At 43.2% G+C, this 21,559-nt stretch overlaps 1 protein-coding gene across 8 annotated transcripts in view; it reads right to left on the bottom strand.

The window, feature by feature from the left end:
- The window catches only part of SHROOM3 (shroom family member 3), a 342,494-nt gene that overhangs the window by 119,798 nt on the left and 201,137 nt on the right, over positions 1-21,559 (bottom strand). For 5 of the 8 annotated variants that reach the window (XR_008717216.1, XM_055588841.1, XM_055588845.1 and 2 more), the window contains exon 1: positions 5,206-6,395. The exons of the other annotated variants lie outside the window; for them this stretch is intronic. Coding sequence is in view for 4 of the 5 variants with exons in the window: in XM_055588841.1 (XP_055444816.1) it covers positions 5,206-5,564 (359 nt within the window). In the remaining variant the exon portion in view is untranslated. Of the gene's footprint in view, positions 1-5,205; positions 6,396-21,559 lie in introns of those variants that run through there. 8 annotated transcript variants of the gene reach the window in all.

The raw sequence follows: 21,559 nt of genomic DNA, 5'->3' as shown, positions 1-21,559 counted from the left end.
CAGTAGGGGAGGAACTAAATGAGGTTTGAGCCCTGAGAAGCATCATCTGACTGTTGAGAGGCAGTGGGTCAAACCCAGACCACCTAGTGACCTACAGGGAGGGGATGAAGAGAGAAACAGCAGAAAGGGAAGTGTTTCTTCAACAACTCCCTCTTCGTGCTGGTATTTGTGAAGTGTTCGTCACTCAGTAGTGTCCGACTTTTGCAACCCCATGGGCTGTAGCCTGCCAGGGTCCTCTGTCCATGGGATTCTCCGGGTGAGAATACTGGAGTGGGTAGCCATTTCCCATCTCCAGGGGATATTCCCAACCCAGGGATCAAACCCAGGCCTTCTGGTATTGCAGGCAGATGCTTTACCATCCGAGCCACCGCTTCACAGGTATTTGTGAAGTGCATCATAAAGAGAAGAATCAGAGCTCATCTTTACTGACTGTTACTCCACAATAGACCTCCACATGATGCTACAGAGACCAGTTCATATTAATCCATTTAGGTAAAAGACTTGTAAAAGAGATAAAGAGATGGTGTGTTGCTAAAATACACTTAAAGAGCCAGGGTTCAAGTTCTGACTTTCTACTTTCTAATCTTGAGCAAGTAAATTGCTTAACCTCTCCAGGTCTCAGTTTCCTTGTCTATAAAATGGGACTAGGAATAGTGGCTCGCTCTCCCTGAGTACTAGATAAACGATAGCTCCTGTTACGTTCACAAAAACAAAAAATTGAGTCCCTCCTGAACTTGCCTCTCCTTGAGTCCTGTCCAAGACACAAAAGGAACAATAGCGGCATTGAGCTAAGAATCTAGGTCACATCAGACCTGTGGCTCTGCTGATTGGAAAATAACATGAACCCAGACTGCGGCATGCTGAAAGGGAAAGTGAATCCTATACAACTTTTAAAGGAAAATAAAATGAAACTGTATTTTCTGACATGGACAGGTGTCCAAAATTATTAAATGAAAATGCATGTTAGAGAACAATGTGATCATCTATTGGAAAAAAGGATTAATATTAACATACATAATGGTAACATATCAGCATCTATAAAAGAGAAGAGCTGGAGGAATTTCCACCCAACAATGGATAATGATTTGAGGAGCAATTTAGGATTACATGGGACGTTCACTCTATATCTGTTATCTGCTATATCTGTTTATAAAGAACATCATTTATTTTTAAATTAGGAAAATCAATGGTTAAAAAGAAAAAGCACACTATCCTATTACAGATTTTACATTGTACAGTATACTGATCACCTTCCACTGGGACAGGTAATTATAATGAGAAAAACAAGTACAGGAAATGCTTCTCTATTCTTTCAAAATGACAACACACATGCATTTTAGAACCTCTTTCATCATACCATGAGTCCACCCATGAGCCTGTTAAGTAGGTATTTGTGGTTAACACTGTGGGCTGTGCTGCCTTCCATCCTGGTTTGAATCCTGGCTCTCTGTCTTCGTAACTGTATGACCTTGGACAAGTTCCTTAATCACTGTGCCTCAGTAACTTGACCTGTCAAATGGGCCAACTGTAGTACTTCAATGGGGTATTGTAGGTATGAACTGAGATACTCTAGGAAGCACTAAATAAAGAGTTTGGTTGTCATTATTTTATTCCTCATTTAGAGAAAATTGTGGATTCCAATGATACCTTTATCTCAAACAAAACAGCAAACTTCCCAGAATCCTGATATTCATCCCCAGTGGTGCCTCTGTAAGACTGGGATTTTATCACTTAATTCGTAGAATGTTGCTGTTATCTTCCTATGTAGGCTTCTTACCCCAACATATCTTTCCTAGAACTGATGGATTCAGCTCTTTTGAGCTTTCCTGCTATCTCTTACGGTTTGGCTTAAATGGCTTCAGTAGCTTCCCATTGTTGAAAGCTTAAATGTCTAACATCTTCATCTGTCCCTTCATACACTGGCTTCATCCTACCTTACATATATATTTTTTTTCTTTTTTTAGATTCTTTTCCATTATAGATCATTACAAGATATTGGGTATAATTTCCTGTGTTATACAGTTGGTCCTTGCTGTTTACCTATTTTGTAGATGTTAGTGTGTATCCAAATTCCAAGTGTTAATTCCAAATTCCTAATTTATCTCTCCACCTCACATCGTACCTTTCTTATCTGTGACACAGTATTTCTAACGCAAACCCTCTGCTTCAGCCACACTGTTCCCTGAGAACCATAAGAGCACCCCTGATTCTGAGCTTTTGCCACAGGTCATTGTCCACCCCCTCACCTGTTAACCACCTCAGCTCAAGATTCCAGCCAGTAATACTAGATTCAAGAAAGCTGGCCTCTCACATCCACGGTTACCTCTATCTTGAAATCTTAGAGCATCTGACATCCTGGTCCACTCTCACTGGAAACTCAATTATAGTCACTGAGGGAGGTATCAGATGTAAATTCAACAAGCGTTTATGGATCAGACTTTGGGAATTGAGAGATGAAGAACACAAAGTCCCTATCCTCACTGAGCCGGTGTTCTGTTAGAGAAGATAGAATGTAAGCAAATGGTCGTGTGGCCAGGAGTGGCCACGTGCTTTGTCAGAGGCATATGCAAGGTACAACGGTGGCCCGAAGACCGCAGTAGTAGTGTTAGTTGCCCAGTCATGTCCGACTCTTTGCGACCCCATGGATTGCAGCCCGCCAAGCTTCTCTGTCCATGGAATTTTCCAGGCAAGAACACTGGAAAGGGTTGCCATTCCCAAAGACAAGAGACAACCACAGAAGAATGAATCAACATTAAGGGCTTGAAGTGTGTGGCTTCTCTTTCTCTCTCCCAACCAGATTTGTCCTTCCTCTGATCAAAAGCACAGAGCTGGATCTGAAATGTGTTAAGATCCTGTCCTACTTAAGGTCCCCACATGACAGGCTCTGACTGGTTTCTCCTCTCTGGTACCAGCCTCTCCCTGGAGTATATTTCCACCTTCCCTGCTACTCAGTTCACCCCTGTCTGCCTATTTGTTTGTTTAAAATGTGAACCAACTGGTCAAGTACAGTAATCTAATTCTGCATTTGGTCTGAGGCCAATGCATTGAGGGCATTCAATAAATAATGGTGCTCGGTGTGCATTTCCTAGATCCTGGCTATGTAGGTCTGAGACGGTACTGGGATCCCAGGTGGCCAGCTTGAGAGAGATGGTGGATGAAGGGTGGTAGGAGTCTGGAGGCCACGAAGGCAAATGTGTTTTGATTGTCTGACACAGAGATTATACACCTGTGGGGCTTGCTGAAGTGAAACCTACACATGCAAATATTATTCTACTGAGTCGGTTAGGGTGTGACCTTCTTCCTGACATGATTTTCCCAGATTCAATCTGGGTAAAAGTACATCAAGGCCTTACTCCCTATGAGCACACAGACCAGTGTTTACTTGTCTTCATTAAGGGAATTCTCTTTCCTGTGAGTGGGTGGTTCTGGGAGGGGCAAGGCAGGATTATCTGGGCAGTCCCAAGGGAGGAAGAGCATGAAGAAGACAGAAAATCCTCAGAATAGAATTTCCTTGACAATGTAAGTCCACCTAACCGTCAATCCATTCATTCTTCTTATCTATCTACCAAGGGATTGGTGGTGAAGCTATAAAGATGAATATCATAAGTCCTCCTGGTTCAAGGGAGATACTCAAGAAATATTTATGGAATTAATGATTTAAGAATATGCATTAGTTTTACTTTGATTACCATTTCCTACTGGAGAACATTCTGTACTTTCTGTATGCCACATGTTATCAGCCCATAGTTAACAGAGGCATCACAGCCTGCATAAAAAGGATCTTCCAGCATATCCCCTACATTCTTGAATTTAGATCCCAAATTGCTTTATTTTTAATGTTCTTCCCTACTGTCTTCTCCCAATCTCCATTTACGATTCTACTGACTGACCTACTGTTTGGCTTCTCCAGGCTTCTGAATGATAATTCAAATACTGATTGCTTTCAGGCTACACTGGCCGTTCCAACTTCGCCTCTAGCTCTCCCTTCTAAGCCCAATTGTCTCAGACAGCAGGGGGCTGGAGAGAAGTCAAGGGAGTTGGCTCCATGTTCTAGCTAGATCACCTGGCTGGAGGGCAATCTGGCTTGTCTGGCTACATCTCCCATTCTCCATCTGTAGAATGGTGATGAGGCCAACTGGCCCAGGGATCGAGCAAGGGTTGGTGAGCTCATAACTGGAAGGGATGATGTATCCAAGAACAAAGCAATATCATGAGGTGAAATTCTGATTTTATGGTTCATCAATACCAAGTCTCATACTGTTTCTGGCTTTTCTGCTTCTGTGATTTTTGGCACGTGACTTCTAAGGAAGACGTCCGGATAACGAGCGCAACTCGTCTTCTCAAGCACAGACTCCCATATATAGAATGGACTTGGCACAAATCGGAACACCCGGGTGTAGCTGGCTGCTAATCAAACACCGCCAGCAGGTGAACAAGAACAGCACCTGGTTTGGAGAAGCACTTCTGAGGTGGGAGAACATTTTCTAAAGTGTCACTCAGAGCTGGATTCAATTAAACTTACAAGTTTGAAAAGAACTCATGTTACAAAATGAGAAATCCCTCTTGATGCTTAAAGATGCAGAATCTCAGCAGATTATAGCTACCACAAAAAGAAAGACAAAAACCACACACACACACAAAGACACCAGTGAATAATTTTGTTTCCCTTGCAGAGTATACAAAAAAAATTCTTTGATCATGAAATGTGGAGGTCCCTCTAAAAGAAAACTCCCTTTTCTATCTGATTGTAATATCTGGCAGCCGACAAATATGTTAGTGATGTACACAAAAGAGCAGCTAAAATCCAAAACAAATACTGCTCTCATAAGTGGAATAACAATTGGCAAAAAGTCAATGTCCAGTAGAGTATGGACAACCGTAGTTGTTCCTCTATTGCAATGTTTAAGCTTAAGAAGGAACAAGCAGCTATTTCTATTAAAAAAAAAAGAAAAAGAAATTTTCCAGAAACAGAATTCTTCTTGAAGAAAGGCCATTTAACCTAAAATCATCCCTCAGGTTGCTGGAAGATGCATCCAACACCCATGTTGGTCTTGTGTGCCACGCAATACTTTCAATTTACCTAATGGAATAAGTAAGAGTACTTTCTGCTTATTACTGCCTTCACATTCGCCACCTCTCCCCAGAAGCCCTCATGGAGGAAAGTTCGCTAATAGGAAACAGAGGCCAAGGGCTGCCCTCACTTACAGATTTTGCCGCCTTCTCGAGTTTTGGGTCCCAAGCCTGGGGAACATCAGAGCCAGGCAGCCGCCCTTGCTTAGCACCATATCCGAAACAGGCCAGCAACAAGACTGGGATGGAAGAGGAGGACAGCCCAGAGGGAAGAGGAAGAGGCTCTTACTCATCATCCACTCAGAGCTGGCACTGGTTCTAAAAACAACAGCACTCCCCCACGCAGGGGCACCTCCCCGCCGCCCTGCCTCAGCTCCCATTTGCAGTAACAGGCTGTGCTGCGGGCAAGAAAGGAAGAGAGCTGGATGAGGGGAAATGGCCAACAGGTGGGAAACAAACCAGAGCCCGCAAGCACATCTCAGAGAAACATTCATTTCCTTGGGGGCGTGGTGATTCCAGGGGCTTTTCAACAAAATGTAAACCCCTCCAGAGCAGGGACCGGGGAGTTACACACGGATTGATCAGGTACTCAGTACAGGGCTATGGGCTTCTGCTTAGCTATAACCAGAACCTCCTGCCAAAGGTGGGAGCAGTTCTTTGAGACCCAAGTTATGGAGGTTTCTGAGACCCCCTCCCTCAAAAATCTGGCTTCTGGCTGCTTCAGGGGTTGTTGTTTAGCTGTTGTGTCCTACCTCTTTGAGATCCCAAGGACTGTAACCCACCAGGCTCCTCTGTGCATGTTCGGGCAAGAATACTGGAGTGGGTTGCCATTTCCTTCTCCCGGGGATCTTCTCAGATCAAGGATTGAACCCGCATTTCCTGCATTGGTAGGCAGATACTTTACCACTGAGCCACCTGGGAAGACCTGCTCCAAGGGTACTGCCTTATTCTTATTCACTGTCTTCCCCTAAAGCCCATTCCAGTTTCTACAGCGACAAGGTTCCTAAGTTCATAGAGTTCTGGGTTGTCTGTGTTACTCATGACCTAAAACCCCTCTCTCCTCAAGAGGTCAGTTTGAGGACTGGCAAAAGCTATAAAATTTTCAGAAGTAGTAAATACACCATCTCTCTTGATCTGATCCATGGGGATTCATTCCTACAATCAGACGGCAGGGGAAGAAGATCTGAAGGGATCATTTCATTTCTACCTTTTTAAATTTCCTTAAAAAAAAAATTTCAGTCATGTCACCTTATTTCCTCAAGGTAATTTTCAAGTTTTGCAAATCAAGACTCAAGAAAACGAGACAGGATGGTCTTCACGGATGACTCATGGTATTTAAAGTGTTGAACCTACCTGGCCTGGTCCCATTGCATGATAGACAATTAACCTTTAACTTGATCCCTTGAAAGAATATTTTGACTAAAAGAATTTTTAATTTCTTTAACACTTTCGCCCACAGTATGAAAGCAATCCAAGCTCTAAATATAACTAGTGGCCCAGCAATCCAACCACTCTCTCTTTTTAGGAGTAAATGGAGCATGCAATATCAGACAATTCATTTCTGAAGTTTCTATACATTCGGTGCTATAAAAAAAAACTAGGATCGACAAAAATAGAGCTTGAAGTCTCTCGTTGACTCACCTAACAGGCTTGGCAAAAGCTTTCTCTGACGTTCCCAAGAAGACAACTTCTTAGGTGTCCAGGTCCCAGTCACTCCACCCAACCTCCAATCCCAATTCAGGCTAAGGGGTGTTGCCTAGTTCCCCTGGGCTATCTAGATGCCACTCATTGCAGAGACTCAGAGTCATTAAATCCTGCCAGACTTGACCTGGAGACCTGGGAGGGGAAAGGCATTAGAAGAGGCACTGAACCCAGAACCTTGCATACTCCTTTCAAGACTCAACAACACACACTGACTTAGCAAGGTTCCTCCAGTCCCTGGGTTTGATTCGTCATCCGAAGGCTTCGTAATGAGGGTGTCTCCCCAGCACAATTGAAAGGGTTTTGTCTCACTTCCAATCAAGGACTTCCCACAACCTCTAAAGTTTGGAATCATCCTAGAAAAGACAGGTTCATCATTTGGGGCAGAATTTCTACCTTCATAGTTGTTTCTCCTTTATCAAATCTCTTACTGGCCAGTGGAGTAAGTGACTGTGAGGTTGCATCAGCTTCTAAAGCCCTATCCTTCTTCTTAAACTAACATCAACCTCTGTAGAGGCCACATGGAGAAAGGAAACACTGAATTTCACACAAGAAAAGGAGAGAAGGAGGACTTTCCTGGTGGCCCAGTGGATAAGAATCTGCCTGCCAACACAGGGTACACAAGTTCGATCCCTGGTCCAGATAGAGTCTATATGCCTCGGGGTAACTAAGCCCATGCACCACAACTACTGAACCCACATGTTACAACTACTGAAGTCCGTGCACCTAGAGCCTGTGCTCCACAACAAGAGAAGCCGCAGCAATGAGAAGCCCATGCACTGCAACTAGAGAGTGGCTCATACTCCTCACAACTAGAGAACAAAAGGCCCAACAATCAAAAATAAAAATTTTAAAAAGTACTTTTAAAAAGAGGGAGAGAAGGAGCCTGAGTTATTCAGAGTGGTCTCTTTCTTGAGATGTTTCCTTCCCCTAAACATAATGATACTTCTATTGTCCTCATTTTTGCTACCAAGGTCCCATTCCTGATTACATTACCAGGGTGAGGCCAAGACCTCATACTTTGTTTTCATTAGACCTAGAAAAACATGCAACACCGAGAGGCCTTCTCTATCCCATGCATGTGCAAGTGCTGGGGTTCAACCCTTCCAGGGACATTTTTCCATGACATAGGATGAAGTGAAAGTTGCTCAGTCATGTCCGACTCTTTGCGACCCCATGGACTCTTCAGTCCATGGAATTCTCTAGGCCAGAATACTGGAGTGGGTAGCCTTTCCCTTCTCCAGGGGATCTTCCCAACCCAGGGATCGAACCCAGGTTTCCCGCATTGCAGGCAAATGCTTTACCAGCTGAGCCACAAGGGAAGCCCATTCAGAAAAGATGCCCATTCAGAAAAGCACTGTCATATCTTCTTTCTTGTGAAAACTATTGGTTACTTAAATAAAACTGTATATTATACAGAACTATCTTTTTCCCCATTCAGGAGTGAATACAAATACTATAATTCTAGGGAAATTATAGGCAAATGGGATTGCTAGGCAGATTAGGAAAAGTGACTTTAAATTAGTAGTAATTTCAGGGATGAAGTAAAAGCCTGCTTTTGAGTCTCTACCTATACTTTCTGTGAAAATAACTGCACAGGATGTCCATTAAATACTTACTAACTTGTTTCTCCTTGGGTTCCTAATGGTCAGAGTATTTGTTAAACAACAAATGAACTTGCCCTTAAAAATCAAAATTAAACCTTGTACATCTACACTTTCCTTTTGGAAAGCTTTTGGTATTTTTTGACCTGACGGCTAGTAAATGCGATGGTTGATGGATTGGTTGCTTTTATTACCTTCCAGACAGACTCTTATTTTAGGTGTGGTCAAAGTGAAAATATGACGAGTAATAAGCTCATAGGAGTAGTCCTTATCCTTTAAATTAGAACAGCCTAGCAGTCACTGGAAGTGCCCAAGACTGGAATTGTTTTAATCTGAAAATGACAACATAGAACACAGCCAACAGGCATGCAGCACTTTATCATGGGTGATGCAGCTTTAATTGGTATGTAGAAGGCATACCTATGGAATTAGTTCTTGGAGTATAAGCCAATCAGATCACTTTCAACATTTCTCAATGTTTAGTTTCATCTTATAATTAAGTAACAATGATCATTTCCTGGCAGTTAATGACTGGCTAGAGGAGTTAGAAGCTTCATTAGGTTTATAATTTATTAAATTCTAAGCTCCTCCTCTGCAGTGTTTCAAAAAGAGAAAGCAACCTCAAATTCCAAAATGATTAAAGAAAACTTCCAACCATATTTCATATGTATAAGTGTTCACTTGTTCATCAAAGGCTGACTTTATTATTTTCTGAGTAAAAAAAAACCAACAACTGTGTGTTATTATATAAGCAGGAAATAATGATGTTGATGTAAATTTGACAGAGATCTATTAAACTATGTTAACACACACATACATGCATACGCTAAAACCAAAGTAGAGTGGATAGCTCATGCTTCCTTTAAGATTCTTTCTGTGACAATTTCAAACCGTTGACTATTCATTAATTTGAGCAGTAGTATACTCTTTTATTTCTTGCCCACGTTTTATGCATTATAACTTTTGTGCACTTTTGTATCAGCACTGGTTTTATCAAATGTCATCTGCCTTTCTTTTCTGGAATCTCCTTTTCACATGCCTTGTGATAAAGGATGTTGAAGAGCTGGTTTCTGGAGCTTTCAGACTGCCTGAGTTCCAAACCCAAACTGCCATGTAAGCATGATTTTTGTTATTTGGGTGAGGAGAGCTATAAAATTTGAAATTTTGCTGAAATACAAGCATTTCCAGTACAAACTGTGTTGCAAGATTTCAATAGTACGTTAGTTACCTGGACTTCAAAGAGTGCAGTGTGACCTTATTGAAAGGGGTATGACAGTCCCTACTTCGTGAGGTAAGGATTCAGTGAGTTATTATATTACAGCTCTAAAAACACACTCCGTGTGTATGTCTGTATGTGTGTGTGTGTGTTCAGTCACCCATTTATGTCCAACTCTTAGAGACCCCATGGACTATAGCCTGCCAAACTTCTCTGTCCATGGAATTTTCCAGGCAAGAACACTGGAGTGGGTTGTCATTTCCTCTTCCACGGGATCTTCCTGACCCAGGGATCCAACCTGGATCTCTTGCATCTCCTGTATTGCAGGCGAATTCTTTACCATTGTCCCACCTGAGAAACTCAAGCAGCACACTCTGTAAATGCTGGTTTTCATTATTATTGCCTCATGTTCTACTTGGTTCTGCTATAGGAGACAGACCCAAGAAACTAGTGGGAGTGAAAGTTGCTCAGTCGTGTCCTATTCTTTGCCACCCCATGGGCTGAATAGTCAATGGAATTCTCCAGGCCAGAATCTGGAGTTTGTAGCCTTTCCCTTCTCCAGGGGATATTCCCAACCCAGGGATCAAACCCAGGTCTCCCTCAATGCAGGTGGATTCTTTACCAGCTGAGGCACTAGGGAAGCCCAAGGATAATTAGGAGTAGCATGGATAATATCAGGGTGACTCTGTGAAAGCTTAATCCCCCAAGTAGACACTGTAGGTCAAATTTCCTAGGAATGTATATTAGTTTTGATTCACCATTCTAAAACCTGAGACTCGGAGACTTTCTAGCAATCTTAGTAATGGTCCTGCCTCATGACAAAATCCCCAGCTAAAATGGTCATAGAAACCATCCATGTTATACTGAGTGAAGTCAGACAGAGAAGGAGAAATCATATGACATCCATTATATGTAGAATCTAAAACCAAATGACATAAAATGAGCTTGCTTTCAAAACAGAAAGATACAGAGATCAAATTTATGGTTGCTGGAGGGAAGGATAGAGGGAAGGGATAGTTAGAAAGGTTTGGATGGACGTGTACACACTGCTATATTTAAAGCGGATAACCAACAAGGACCTACTATATATATATAAAACACAGGGAACTCTGCTCAATGTTATGCGGCAGCCGGGATGGGAAGAGAGTTTGGGGGAGAATGGATACATGTATATACATGGCTGAGTTCCTTCACTGTTTACCTGAAACTATCACAACATTAATTGACTATCAGTTCAGTTCAGTCACTCAGTCAGGTCCAGCTCTTTGAGACCCCATGAATCGCAGCACGCCAGGCCTCCCTGTCCATCACCAACTCCCAGAGTTCACTCAAACTCACATACATTGAGTCGGTGATGCCATCCAGCCATCTCGTCCTCTGTCATCCCCTTCTCCTGCCCCCAATCCCTCCCAGCATCAGTCTTTTCCAATGAGTCAACTCTTCACATGAGGTGGCCAAAGTATTGGAGTTTCAGCTTTAGCATCAGTCCTTCCAAAGAACACCCAGGACTGAATTCCTTTAGAATGGACTGGTTGGATCTCCTTGCAGTCCAAGGGACTCTCAAGAGTCTTCTCCAACACCACACTTCAAAAGCATCAATTCTTCGGCGCTCAGCCTTCTTCACAGTCCAACTCTCACATCCATACATGACTACTGGAAAAACCATAGCCTTGACTAGGTGGACCTTTGCTGGCAAAGTAATGTCTCTGCTTTTGACTATACCCCAATACAAAATAAAAGCTTTTTTTAAAAAATGTGGCAAATTTTCAATAAATGTTGTGTGCATGTGTGCTAAGTCACTTCAGTCATGTTCAACTCTTGGCGACCCTATGGACCATAACCCTCCAGATTCCTCTGTCCACTGGGTTCTCCAGGCAAGAATACTGGAGTGGGTTGCAATGCCTTCCTCCAGGTGATCTTCCCAACTCAGGGATAGAAGTTCCAAAAAAAATAAAGAAAGAAACCATCCATGTGGATACACTTATCACTTTATCATCTCCTGCTCTCTCTTCAACCCACTGCAGTCCAGCTTTCACCCTCAGCACTCCCTTGCCACTGCTCCTCTCACAGTCACATCGTTCTCTGTTTGCCAAGGTCAGTGCTCTGTGATCATCTCATGAGATCCCTTGGCAGCAGCATTCAACACACATGGCTGTTCGCTCCTTGAGAAACACTGTCCTTTCTCGACTTCAACAACACCACACCCTACTGAGTTTTGCATCCCTCCAATTCACTGACAGTTGCTTTTCATCTGCCTTTGCTGAGTCTTCCTCCTCTCAAGCTTGCTGTGCCTCGGGGTTTGGTCTTCACATCTTTTCTCTAGTTACACTCTCTCTGATGAGTGAATCAAGTCCTGCAACTTTAAATAAACACTTTTTATATGTGGATGACTCTCAACTTTCTCTTCTCAGCTCTGACCTCTCCCCTGGACTCCAAATTCTTATATACAACTACCTACACAGATATCTGATTGGCTTATCAAAAATTCTACGTTTGAAAGGACTTCCCTGGTGATGCAGTGGCTAAGACTCCACACTCCCAATTCAGGGGGCCCAGGTTCGATCCCTGGTCAGGGAACTAGATCCCCTATGTCACAACTAAGAGTTCACATGTCACAGCTAAAAGACCCTGAGTACCACAACTAAGACCCAGGACAGTCAAATAAATAAATATGTTTAAAAATATCTTTTAAATAGAACTCTTGCTTCTGCTATTCCCTGGCACCCCCACCCCTATCCTCCAAACCTGCTGCTTTCCAGCTTTCTCCATCTTAATTTCTTCCTTTAACCTTTTATTCAGTCCCTCAGTAGGTTGCATGCGTGTGTGCATGCTAAGCTGCTTCAGTCGTGTCCAACTCTTGTAGCCCACCAAGGTCCTCTGTCCATGGGATTCTCCAGGCAAGCATACTGGAGTGGGTTGCCATGCCCTCCTCCAGGGGATCTTCCCGACCCCGAGATTGAACTCACATCTCCTGCGGCTCCTGCATTGCAGGCAGATTCTTTTACCGCTGAGCCACCAGGGAAGGTTAGGTGATGCTATCTCAGAAATCTGTCTCCAATCTCAACACTTCAGCCATCTCCACTGCTACCCTCCTAGAAACAAGCTACTACCACATCCTCAGATTAGTGTAACAGCATCCTCACTGGTCTCCCTGTGCCTACACATGCCCTTATATAGTCTAATCCTCAGAAAGGAATCTCAGTGTTATTTGAAAGAAATCAATTAAAATTTTTGTTTTCTGACATGTACACACTGCTATGGGCTTCTTTGGGGACTCAGCAGTAAAGAATCTTCCTGCCAATGCAGAAGATGATCTCTGGGTCGGGAAGATCCCCTGGAGAAGGAAATGGCAACCCACTCCAGTAGTATTGCCTGGGAAATCCCATAGACAGAGGAGCCTGGTGGGCTACAGCTCATGGGATTGCAAAGAGTCAGACATGACTGGGTGACTAAACAATGATAAACAGCTGCATGCATGTGTGCACGCTAAGTCGCTTTAGTCGTGTCTGACTCTTTGTGACCCCACGGACTGTAGCCCACCAGGCTCCTCTGTCCAAGGGACTCTCCAAGTGAGAATAATGGAGTGGGTTGCCATGCCCTTCTCCAGGGGATCTCCCTGACCCAGGGACTGAATCTCGATCTCCCTCATTGCAGGTAGATTCTGTACCATCCAAGCCACCAGGGAAGCCCTAAAACACTGCTATATTTATTTATGTGCTTATTTTTGGCTGTGCTGAGTCTTCGTTGCTACATGCGGGTTTTCTCTAGAAATATCTTACCTATCTTATGTACCACTGCATTTCCCATATAGAGGGAAATGCCTGGCTGGTGGTGGGTACTCTATAAATATCTGTAGAATGAATGAATGATTTTTAAGTGTAAAAACAGCAGGGGCAACGCTTTAGTTGTGGCACATGGGCTCAGTGGCTCCAAGGCCTGTGGGATCTTCCCGGACCAGGGATAGAACCCATGTCCCCTGCATTGGCAGGTGGATTCTCACCAGGGAAGTCCCTCAAAGAAATCAATTTGATAATATTGTTGCCTTGCATAAAATCCCCCAATGGCCTCCTGCTACACTTGCACCACAATTCAGTTCCTTACTGGGGCCTATGAGGCCCTTCACCATGTGGCCCCAGCCTATGTTGTTCACAAGGCTTCAGCCATACTGGCCTTTCATTTCCTTCAACAACCTAAGATTGCTCCCACCTCAAGGCCCTAGCTCTTGAATTCTCCCCCTGCCTGGAATGCCCCACACCTCCATATGGCAGGTTCCTTCTTATTTAGGTGTTAGTTCAAAATTCACCTGACCTTCTCTGACCCTCATACCTCAGGTAGCCCACCAATCTCTATCATATGACCCTGTTCTATTTTTTTCACAGCACAAATTACTATCTGGAGTTATCTTCTCCACTTATTTGTTTACTTGTCTATTATCTACATGATCCCATGAGAATGTAAGGTCTATGAAAACAAATACCTTACCTGCCTTATTTACCACTGCATTTCCCATACAGAGGGAAACGCCTGGCTGATGGTGGGTACTCTATAAATATCTGTTGAATGAATGAATGAATGATCTCTAAGTGTAAAAGCAGTTTGCAAATTCTATATAATGACCCACTGGAATTCAACAACCAATCCAAATAATTTAGGAATTCATCCTAAATCCTTGTTACTGCCACCATCATCTACAGAATACAAACAATAGAGAACCCTATACTGGAAGGAACCTCTGCCCAGGGGACATCTCATTGCCATGATTTTAAGACCTAAAACTTAGGTTTCTTAACACATTGCTGCTGCTGCTGCTGCTGCTAAGTCGCTTCAGTCGTGTCCGACCCTGTGCAACCCCATAGACGGCAGCCCACCCAGGCTCCCCCGTCCCTGGGATTCTCCAGGCAAGAACACTGGAGTGGGTTGCCATTTCCTTCAATGCATGAAAGTGAAAAGTGAAAGTGAAGTCGCTCAGTAGTGTCCAACTCTTAGCAACTCCATGGACTGCAGCCTACCAGGCTCCTCTGTCCATGGGATTTTCCAGGCAAGAGGACTGGAGTCTTAACACATTAGAACTAATTCATCCACATGTCCCCAAAGACATGGCTATTGTGTTGATTCTTATTCTGGAGGGTCTGACTCAGGCCCCAGGTTTTAGACAGTTTTTAAGCTTTACATGAACCCTAGGATCTCCCTTCCTCCATAGGCTTCTCTTCAGGAGCTCTTGATTTACCTACTGGAACTAGTCAGGAAGCCAGAAGGAAGTCTAAGAAAAATGTTAGAGAAAAAGCCATGCCAACATCCGCCAAAGTGATGTGAGCTTAACAATAACAAACAGTATAACACGGGCAAATATGGACTATGTACTGTGACAGGTCTATAGAGTTCTGAGAAACACAATCATAGACTCATCATTTGTGGAAATAACTCATCATTTGAGCTTTTTAGACAGATTCCCAACAGTCTCAATTAAAATCCCAAAGTTCTGTGCAGACGGTCTGTGATTACAAATTCAAGAAATGATGAGACTAGGCTGATGGTGGCCACAGCAAAAGATAGCATTCTACAATGATAAGGGTGAACTTACAATGCCTGGGAAAATAATGAAGCTCTTATTATAATGGAAAAGTATATAGTGAGAACAGGGGCTTTGGCGCAGACCAACCAAATTTCAAACCTCAGATCTGTCATGAACCATGTGATCTTGGAATCTGTTTCACCTCCTTCAACTGTAAAGAGGGACCAGTACCATCTACCTATCACAGTTGCTGAGATGATCAGAGATGAAGCAGCAAAAATGTCTGATATCAACTCCACATAAATGGAAATTATAACTACGTTATAATTCTACCTAACTTAAACTGAAATTATATTTCTAAATTCCACCAATTTCTTTTTCTTTTTTTCCAACAATTTCTTAATTGCCATTTCTTAACTGCAAACACTGTTATCAGAGATTTTATTTTCAGTGCAACTTGGAGGTGAATAGCAAGCAGAATTTAAAACAGGCAGTGGGTATGTATATTTAAGAAGGATGGGGAACATGTGTACACCCGTGGTGGATTCATGCTGATGTATGGCAAAACCAATACAATATTGTAAAGTAAAAAAAAAATAATAACAATAATAAATAAATGATAAATGGTTTTAAAAAAAAAAAAGGACTAGTTTAAGGAAGCAGAGAAGGCAATGGCACCCCACACCAGTACTCTTGCCTGGAAAATCCCGTGGACGGGCTGCAGTCCATGGGGTCGCTAAGAGTCGGACATGACTGAGCGACTTCACTTTCACTTTTCACTTTCATGCATTGGAGAAGGAAATGGCAACCCACTCCAGTGTTCTTGCCTGGAGAATCCCAGGGACGAGGGAGCCTGGTGGGCTGCCATCTCTGGGATCGCACAGAGTCGGACACGACTGAAGTGACTTAGCAGCAGCAGCAGCAGCAGTTTAAGGAAGAACAGTTTAAAGTCACCTTTTTAGTGGAAATGAAGAAACAAGGAACATGTGTGGAACTCAAACTTCAATACCAACAATTAGTGTTCAGACAAGTTGGATTACTTTTAAGGGAACAGATGATCCACTGTCACTAAAGAGGCAAATTTTAAAATAATCTCGACCTAGAGATGGAAAATCCCATGATTATTTGTACCACTGGAAGCACTGTTCACTTGGAGTGATTTTTTTTTCTTTGGATTTCCTAATGTTGTGGATTGCATGATTGAGGATTAGCCCTGTTGGGGGCTACTGTTGGCCCTAAGTTGCTTCAGTCATGTCTGACCCTGTGCAACCCCATAGACGGAAGCCCACCAGGCTCCCCTGTCCCTGGGATTCTCCAGGCAAGAACAGTGGAGTGGGTTGCCATTTCCTTCTCCAATGCATGAAAGTGAAAAGTGAAAGGGAAGTCACTCAGTCGTGTCCGACTCTTAGCGACCCCATGGACTACAGCCTACCAGGCTCCTCCGCCCATGGGATTTTCCAGGCAAGAGTACTGGAGTGGGGTGCCGTTGCCTCTCCGGCCCTACTACCACCTCATCACAACTCTCCTATGTTTTAGTCTGAAATCTACATGATGCCTTCCCTGCCCTCAAACTATAAGAAGTTGACTCCTGCCCAGTTATGAAACACCTCTAAGTACACTCTACCCCTCTGCTCCACCTCCTTCATTAACAAAAAAGAAGGTTGGACTTCCCTGGTGGTCCAGTGGTTAAGAACCCACCTTGCAGTGCAGGGGACATGGGTTCGATCCCTGGTCTGGGAAGATTCCACATGCCTCGGAGCAACTGAGCCCGTGTGCCACTACTAGAGAGCCTACCCATTGCAACTATGACCCAATGTAGCCAAATAAATAAATTTAATACAATGAAAGAGCGAGGGATTTTTCTGCAGGTAAAGCAATCTGAGTGACACCCAGACTCATTTGAGCCTTCAACAAAGATTTAGTGACCGCCTACTCTGGCCAGGCACTGTGCTAGGCTCTGGGGGGAAAAGGTGAACAAAATGAACACAGTCCTTGCTCCCAAGTTGCTTAAAGTCTTTTTGTTGTTGTTCAGCTGCTTAGTCATGTCTGACTCTTCATGACACCATGGACTGCAGCAGGCCTAAGTTTACAATACCATGTGGTTGGTTGTAGGTTAAACAAAGATGAGAATACTCACCAAATTTAGAAAGAGGAGGACGAGCACTCTAGAGAAGTAACCTGTGCCAATGTGGGAGGAGAGAGGAAGCATGTGTGCTCAGGCACTGGAAGTGGATTGGAGTGTGAAGCTGGAAAGAAGCAGCCGGTCAGGTACCAGGCTGGAGAAGAAAATCTGGCATACTGTGTGTAAATCTTGACTTTTATCCTGAAGGCAATGCGGAGTAAGTTATTCAAGAGAGGGATACCCAGAAGGAAAGGGAGGAGGGGAGCAAGAGAGGGAGGAAAGGGAGAGAGGTTATCATTGTTGATAACGGGAAGATTTGTCTCAGGTCCCCCAAAGAAGAATGCGCTCATGTATTTCATTTTGGCATGGCTGCATAACCAAGTGGCAAGCTATCTAAGGTTATTTGGGCTTTGTTTTTTTTTGAAAACAAATAATTTAAGGCCTACAGTTTTTCATGGAAATTTTAAACCGTATGTTTGATAGCACTTGTGAGAGCTGGACCATCAAAAGGCAGAATGCCAAAAAACTGATGCCTTCAAACTATGGTGCTGGAGAAGACTCCTGAAAGTCCGTTGGACAGCAAGGAGATCAAACCAGTCAATCTTAAGGGAGATCAACCCTGAATATTGACTGGAAGGACTGATGCTCTAGTTGAAGCTCCAGTATTTTGGTCATCTGATGTGAACAGACGACTCATTGGAAAAGTCCTTGATGCTGGGAAAGATGGGAGGCAGAAGGAAAAGAGGATGAGATGGCTGGACGGCATCACCAATGCAACGAACATGAACTAGGGCAAACTCCAGGAGGCCAGGTGTGCTGCAGTCTACGGGGGTCGCAAAGAGTTGGACATGACTGGGAGACTGAACAACAAGAACAAATGAGAATTTACTGGGGGGTGAACTTACTGAACCTGTAACCTTACCACCGCTATAGTTTGCAAATTATCGTGGCTTCCTAGGAAGGCAAGGATTTGACTGATCATCTCATTTAATACTGAACTGCATCCCAGAGGCACAGAATGAACCAGGAAGGTGACATGAAACTATTTCTCTCTACTCTCCCTACACCATGCAAGGATGCCTGAATTATTGAGCGAGGTTTCCATGTCAGCTTTGGTCAAGAGGACCTTTTCACTTCCAACAATGATGTATATTAATATCACTGTACTGAGGTTAATGTGGAGACAATATCATAAATCATATACTATTATTCCTTTTAACTTAGAAAACAAATCCCTTACAGACTAGTTCAACTCTTTTTTGTTTTTTGCAAATATACCAACTCTCACCTGGCTTTAATTCAAACAATCTTTCCAACACTCATTATTAAATCCAGAAAGGATGTGAGGCGGTTCTGAGACATGCAACAAATACAGTTTACTCCATATTAGTTCAGATGTACTTTTAGCACACTGATTCACGTCAAACACTTGGTTCACATTTCTGTCTAGCTTCTTCAAGCCCAGGCCAACTTAAGAAACACCTTCTAGAAAATGTGACCCAGGACACCACATTTTAACAGGGAGTGGTAATGGCCCCTGCTGGGAATTCTCATGCCCCTCATCCACTCTTGGAAACCTGAACAACAAAACAGACTCAAGGCTTTTCCGAAGTTACTCAGGCTGGAGCGAACGTGGCTCACGCTTAATCTCCTGGGAAACCCAGAAACTTCCCAAGAATGAAGTTACCGCGACAAAGCAGGCAGCCGAGTGAACCCTGGGGCTGCAATATCCTTTCTTTTGCAGACAACAGCGCTTCAGTGTCAAAGCCACAAGACCAAGGGCGGGCACAGCATCCAGAAGAAAGCCTCTCTCGGGACTCTCGGAAGCCCATCACAAATGGGCGGGCCTGGACGAGAGGGCAGAGGCCCGCTGAGACCCCGAATGCAGAGCACAGTCTGCAGGGCTTATCCTTCTGGCTGTCTCCTGAGACATGAAAGGGATAAGTGAAGGTTTATAACACTTTTACTTATGTATTAAAACTACCAAGTAACTCTTTTAGAATATCCATGTGTCTCCTACAAATGTATATTTTTAAAATATTTGATTAGGGAAAACAGAAATTAGCTACCTTTGAACTCCATGTACATGAATTACAAGTATTAACAGTAAGGGAATCAAAAACAAAACTAAACAAGAGAGTTCCCCTCAGAACTGGACCTAAGCTTTCTCCACCCTAGAAAGAAAATGCAGACTCCTCAGAGAAGGTACCTCTGAGCATCCAGGGAAATTAATTGCTCCCTTTCCACCCACCCCCTCCCCAAAGTTCTCTTATTTCAAATTCCAGGAGTGTTCTTTCAGTTTCACACTCTCAGCTCACACAGTCGAAAAACACTTTTTGTTTCATGCAAATCTGAAGCTAAATAGGAAACAATCCAAAAAAAAAATAAAGAAAGATTTTAAAGCATAATTTTAAAGACCATAGTTCTGTATCATGTTTGTCAGTTATCAGGAAAAAAATGTCTTTATTAAAAAAATGTTCAACTGGATAATTTTTAAAATATCACTGTTCTTAAACATTTGCGACCGTTGGGTGAGAAAATGTAGAATGTTCTTGCTAAGTCCTTGAAAAGGTCCAGGTCACCATTTGGACTACATCGTATATGAGGAATTCTAAGCGGGACCCCAGTGCTTTCCCTCCCCCTCCCTCCCCAATAAGCTCTGTAGCTAGGAGTTAAGCTTTATAAACTGCTAAGTGACCAGACAGACAGACTGGCTCTGCAAGGTAGTGTTTCCAATTTGACTCATGCTTATGGTCTTTGACCTTAACAGTCATTTGTGGTCCAAGTACCATCAGACATTCTGAAGGATGGTGTACTCAGTGATAAGCTTAGAGACATTCAGACTTGGGTTGACTTCTTGCCTTGCTGTCTGCAGACGTGGGAAAGCAGGAGATATGTGCTGTAGAAAAGGAAGGAAGGAAGAGGAAAGGGAAAGAAGAGAAATAACCAAAATATATTTCTTGAAGACCAAGTATCACAAACTTGAGTCATTTAAGAAGTTAAAGGCAGAAAATACATCTTATACGGTGCTCTTTCCACTAAAATAAACAAATAGAGCACTAAGAGAGTAAACAAAGGCAAACTGTAAATCAAAACCCTCTGCCTAATGCATTCCCCAGGTTCATTTCAGAGAGCAAATGCCAGTGAGAAATGGGTATTCAGGAACCCAGACACCACAGAGGTGAGTCAATTTCACTAGAGAGATAAGATCACCTGGCCCTCTTCAGTAGCTTTAATAGCTGAGGGCCCTCCATCTGATTCTGATTCTCAAAACCATAAACTGAGAAGGGAAAACTCCTCTGCTTTTAGCCATCATTACCCACAATTTAAGCAAAGGTAGCATCTGCTCAGTTGCTAAGTCATATCTAACTCTGGGACCCCATGGGCTGTGGCCCACCAGGCTCCTCTGTCCATGGGATTTTCCAGGCAAGGATACTGGAGTGGGTTGCCATTTCCTCCTCCAGGGGATCTTCCTGAGCCAGAGATTGAACCCCAGTCTCTTGCGTCTCCTGCATTGGCAGGCGGAATCTTTACTGCTGCGCCACCTGGGAAGACCAAAGACAGCACAGGGAATTATAAAAATATTCAGAGCCATCAATAAGATTCACCATTACATGCATTCTTTGCTGGCAAAATCAGTTCTCCACGGCTTCCTTCCCTCCACCAAAGGAAAAATATGCCTTCCTGGTCCCATCTTTTGGTTTCTTCTCAAACACCCTGGAATATAACGTCTATTTGCTTAAAGAGAGTTCTGGAGAGCTAGAGAAGCTTTATCTGCCTGTGGGAAAGGGAATTAGCTGAACACCTAATGGAAACTTTGGTAGGAGGACTACGGTGAATGATTAAATATTTACAACATAAGAACCAGTTCATCTGAAAACAAATGTACAAGTGCCTGGCTTCGTTCCCTGTCTCAGGAATCAAGAATGTTCCCTTGCTGAGAGCCTGCCATTTTGTTGACATTCGAGTAAGAATTGACTTCAGGAAGGGAGGGTGGGAGTGAGCACAGGAACAACAGTCCTGCAAAGCATTATTGTACTAGCTGAGTTCATCGTGATGTAACTACCCTTTAAATGACAAATTCCTAAAGAAGAAATGTCTAGGAAAAACCATGGATAATTTTGACATTAAGTACCAGAGTGCCCCCATGAAAACTCATCAGTCTACTCATCTAAATGTCCCTAACCAAATAGGATACAAAGAATGTAAGAAGATCTTAATTATATCAGATCTAAACAAAATACTGAAACTATATTCTTTAGGCACCTGAAATCTGTATCCCACCTAGGGTGGAAGGAAAAAGAAATCACAGGGGGAAGCTTCACTCAAACTAC

Source organism: Bubalus kerabau, chromosome 7, assembly GCF_029407905.1.
Source record: "Bubalus kerabau isolate K-KA32 ecotype Philippines breed swamp buffalo chromosome 7, PCC_UOA_SB_1v2, whole genome shotgun sequence".
Lineage (NCBI taxonomy): Eukaryota > Metazoa > Chordata > Mammalia > Artiodactyla > Bovidae > Bubalus > Bubalus kerabau.
This window is presented reverse-complemented; position numbering and strand designations above follow the sequence as displayed.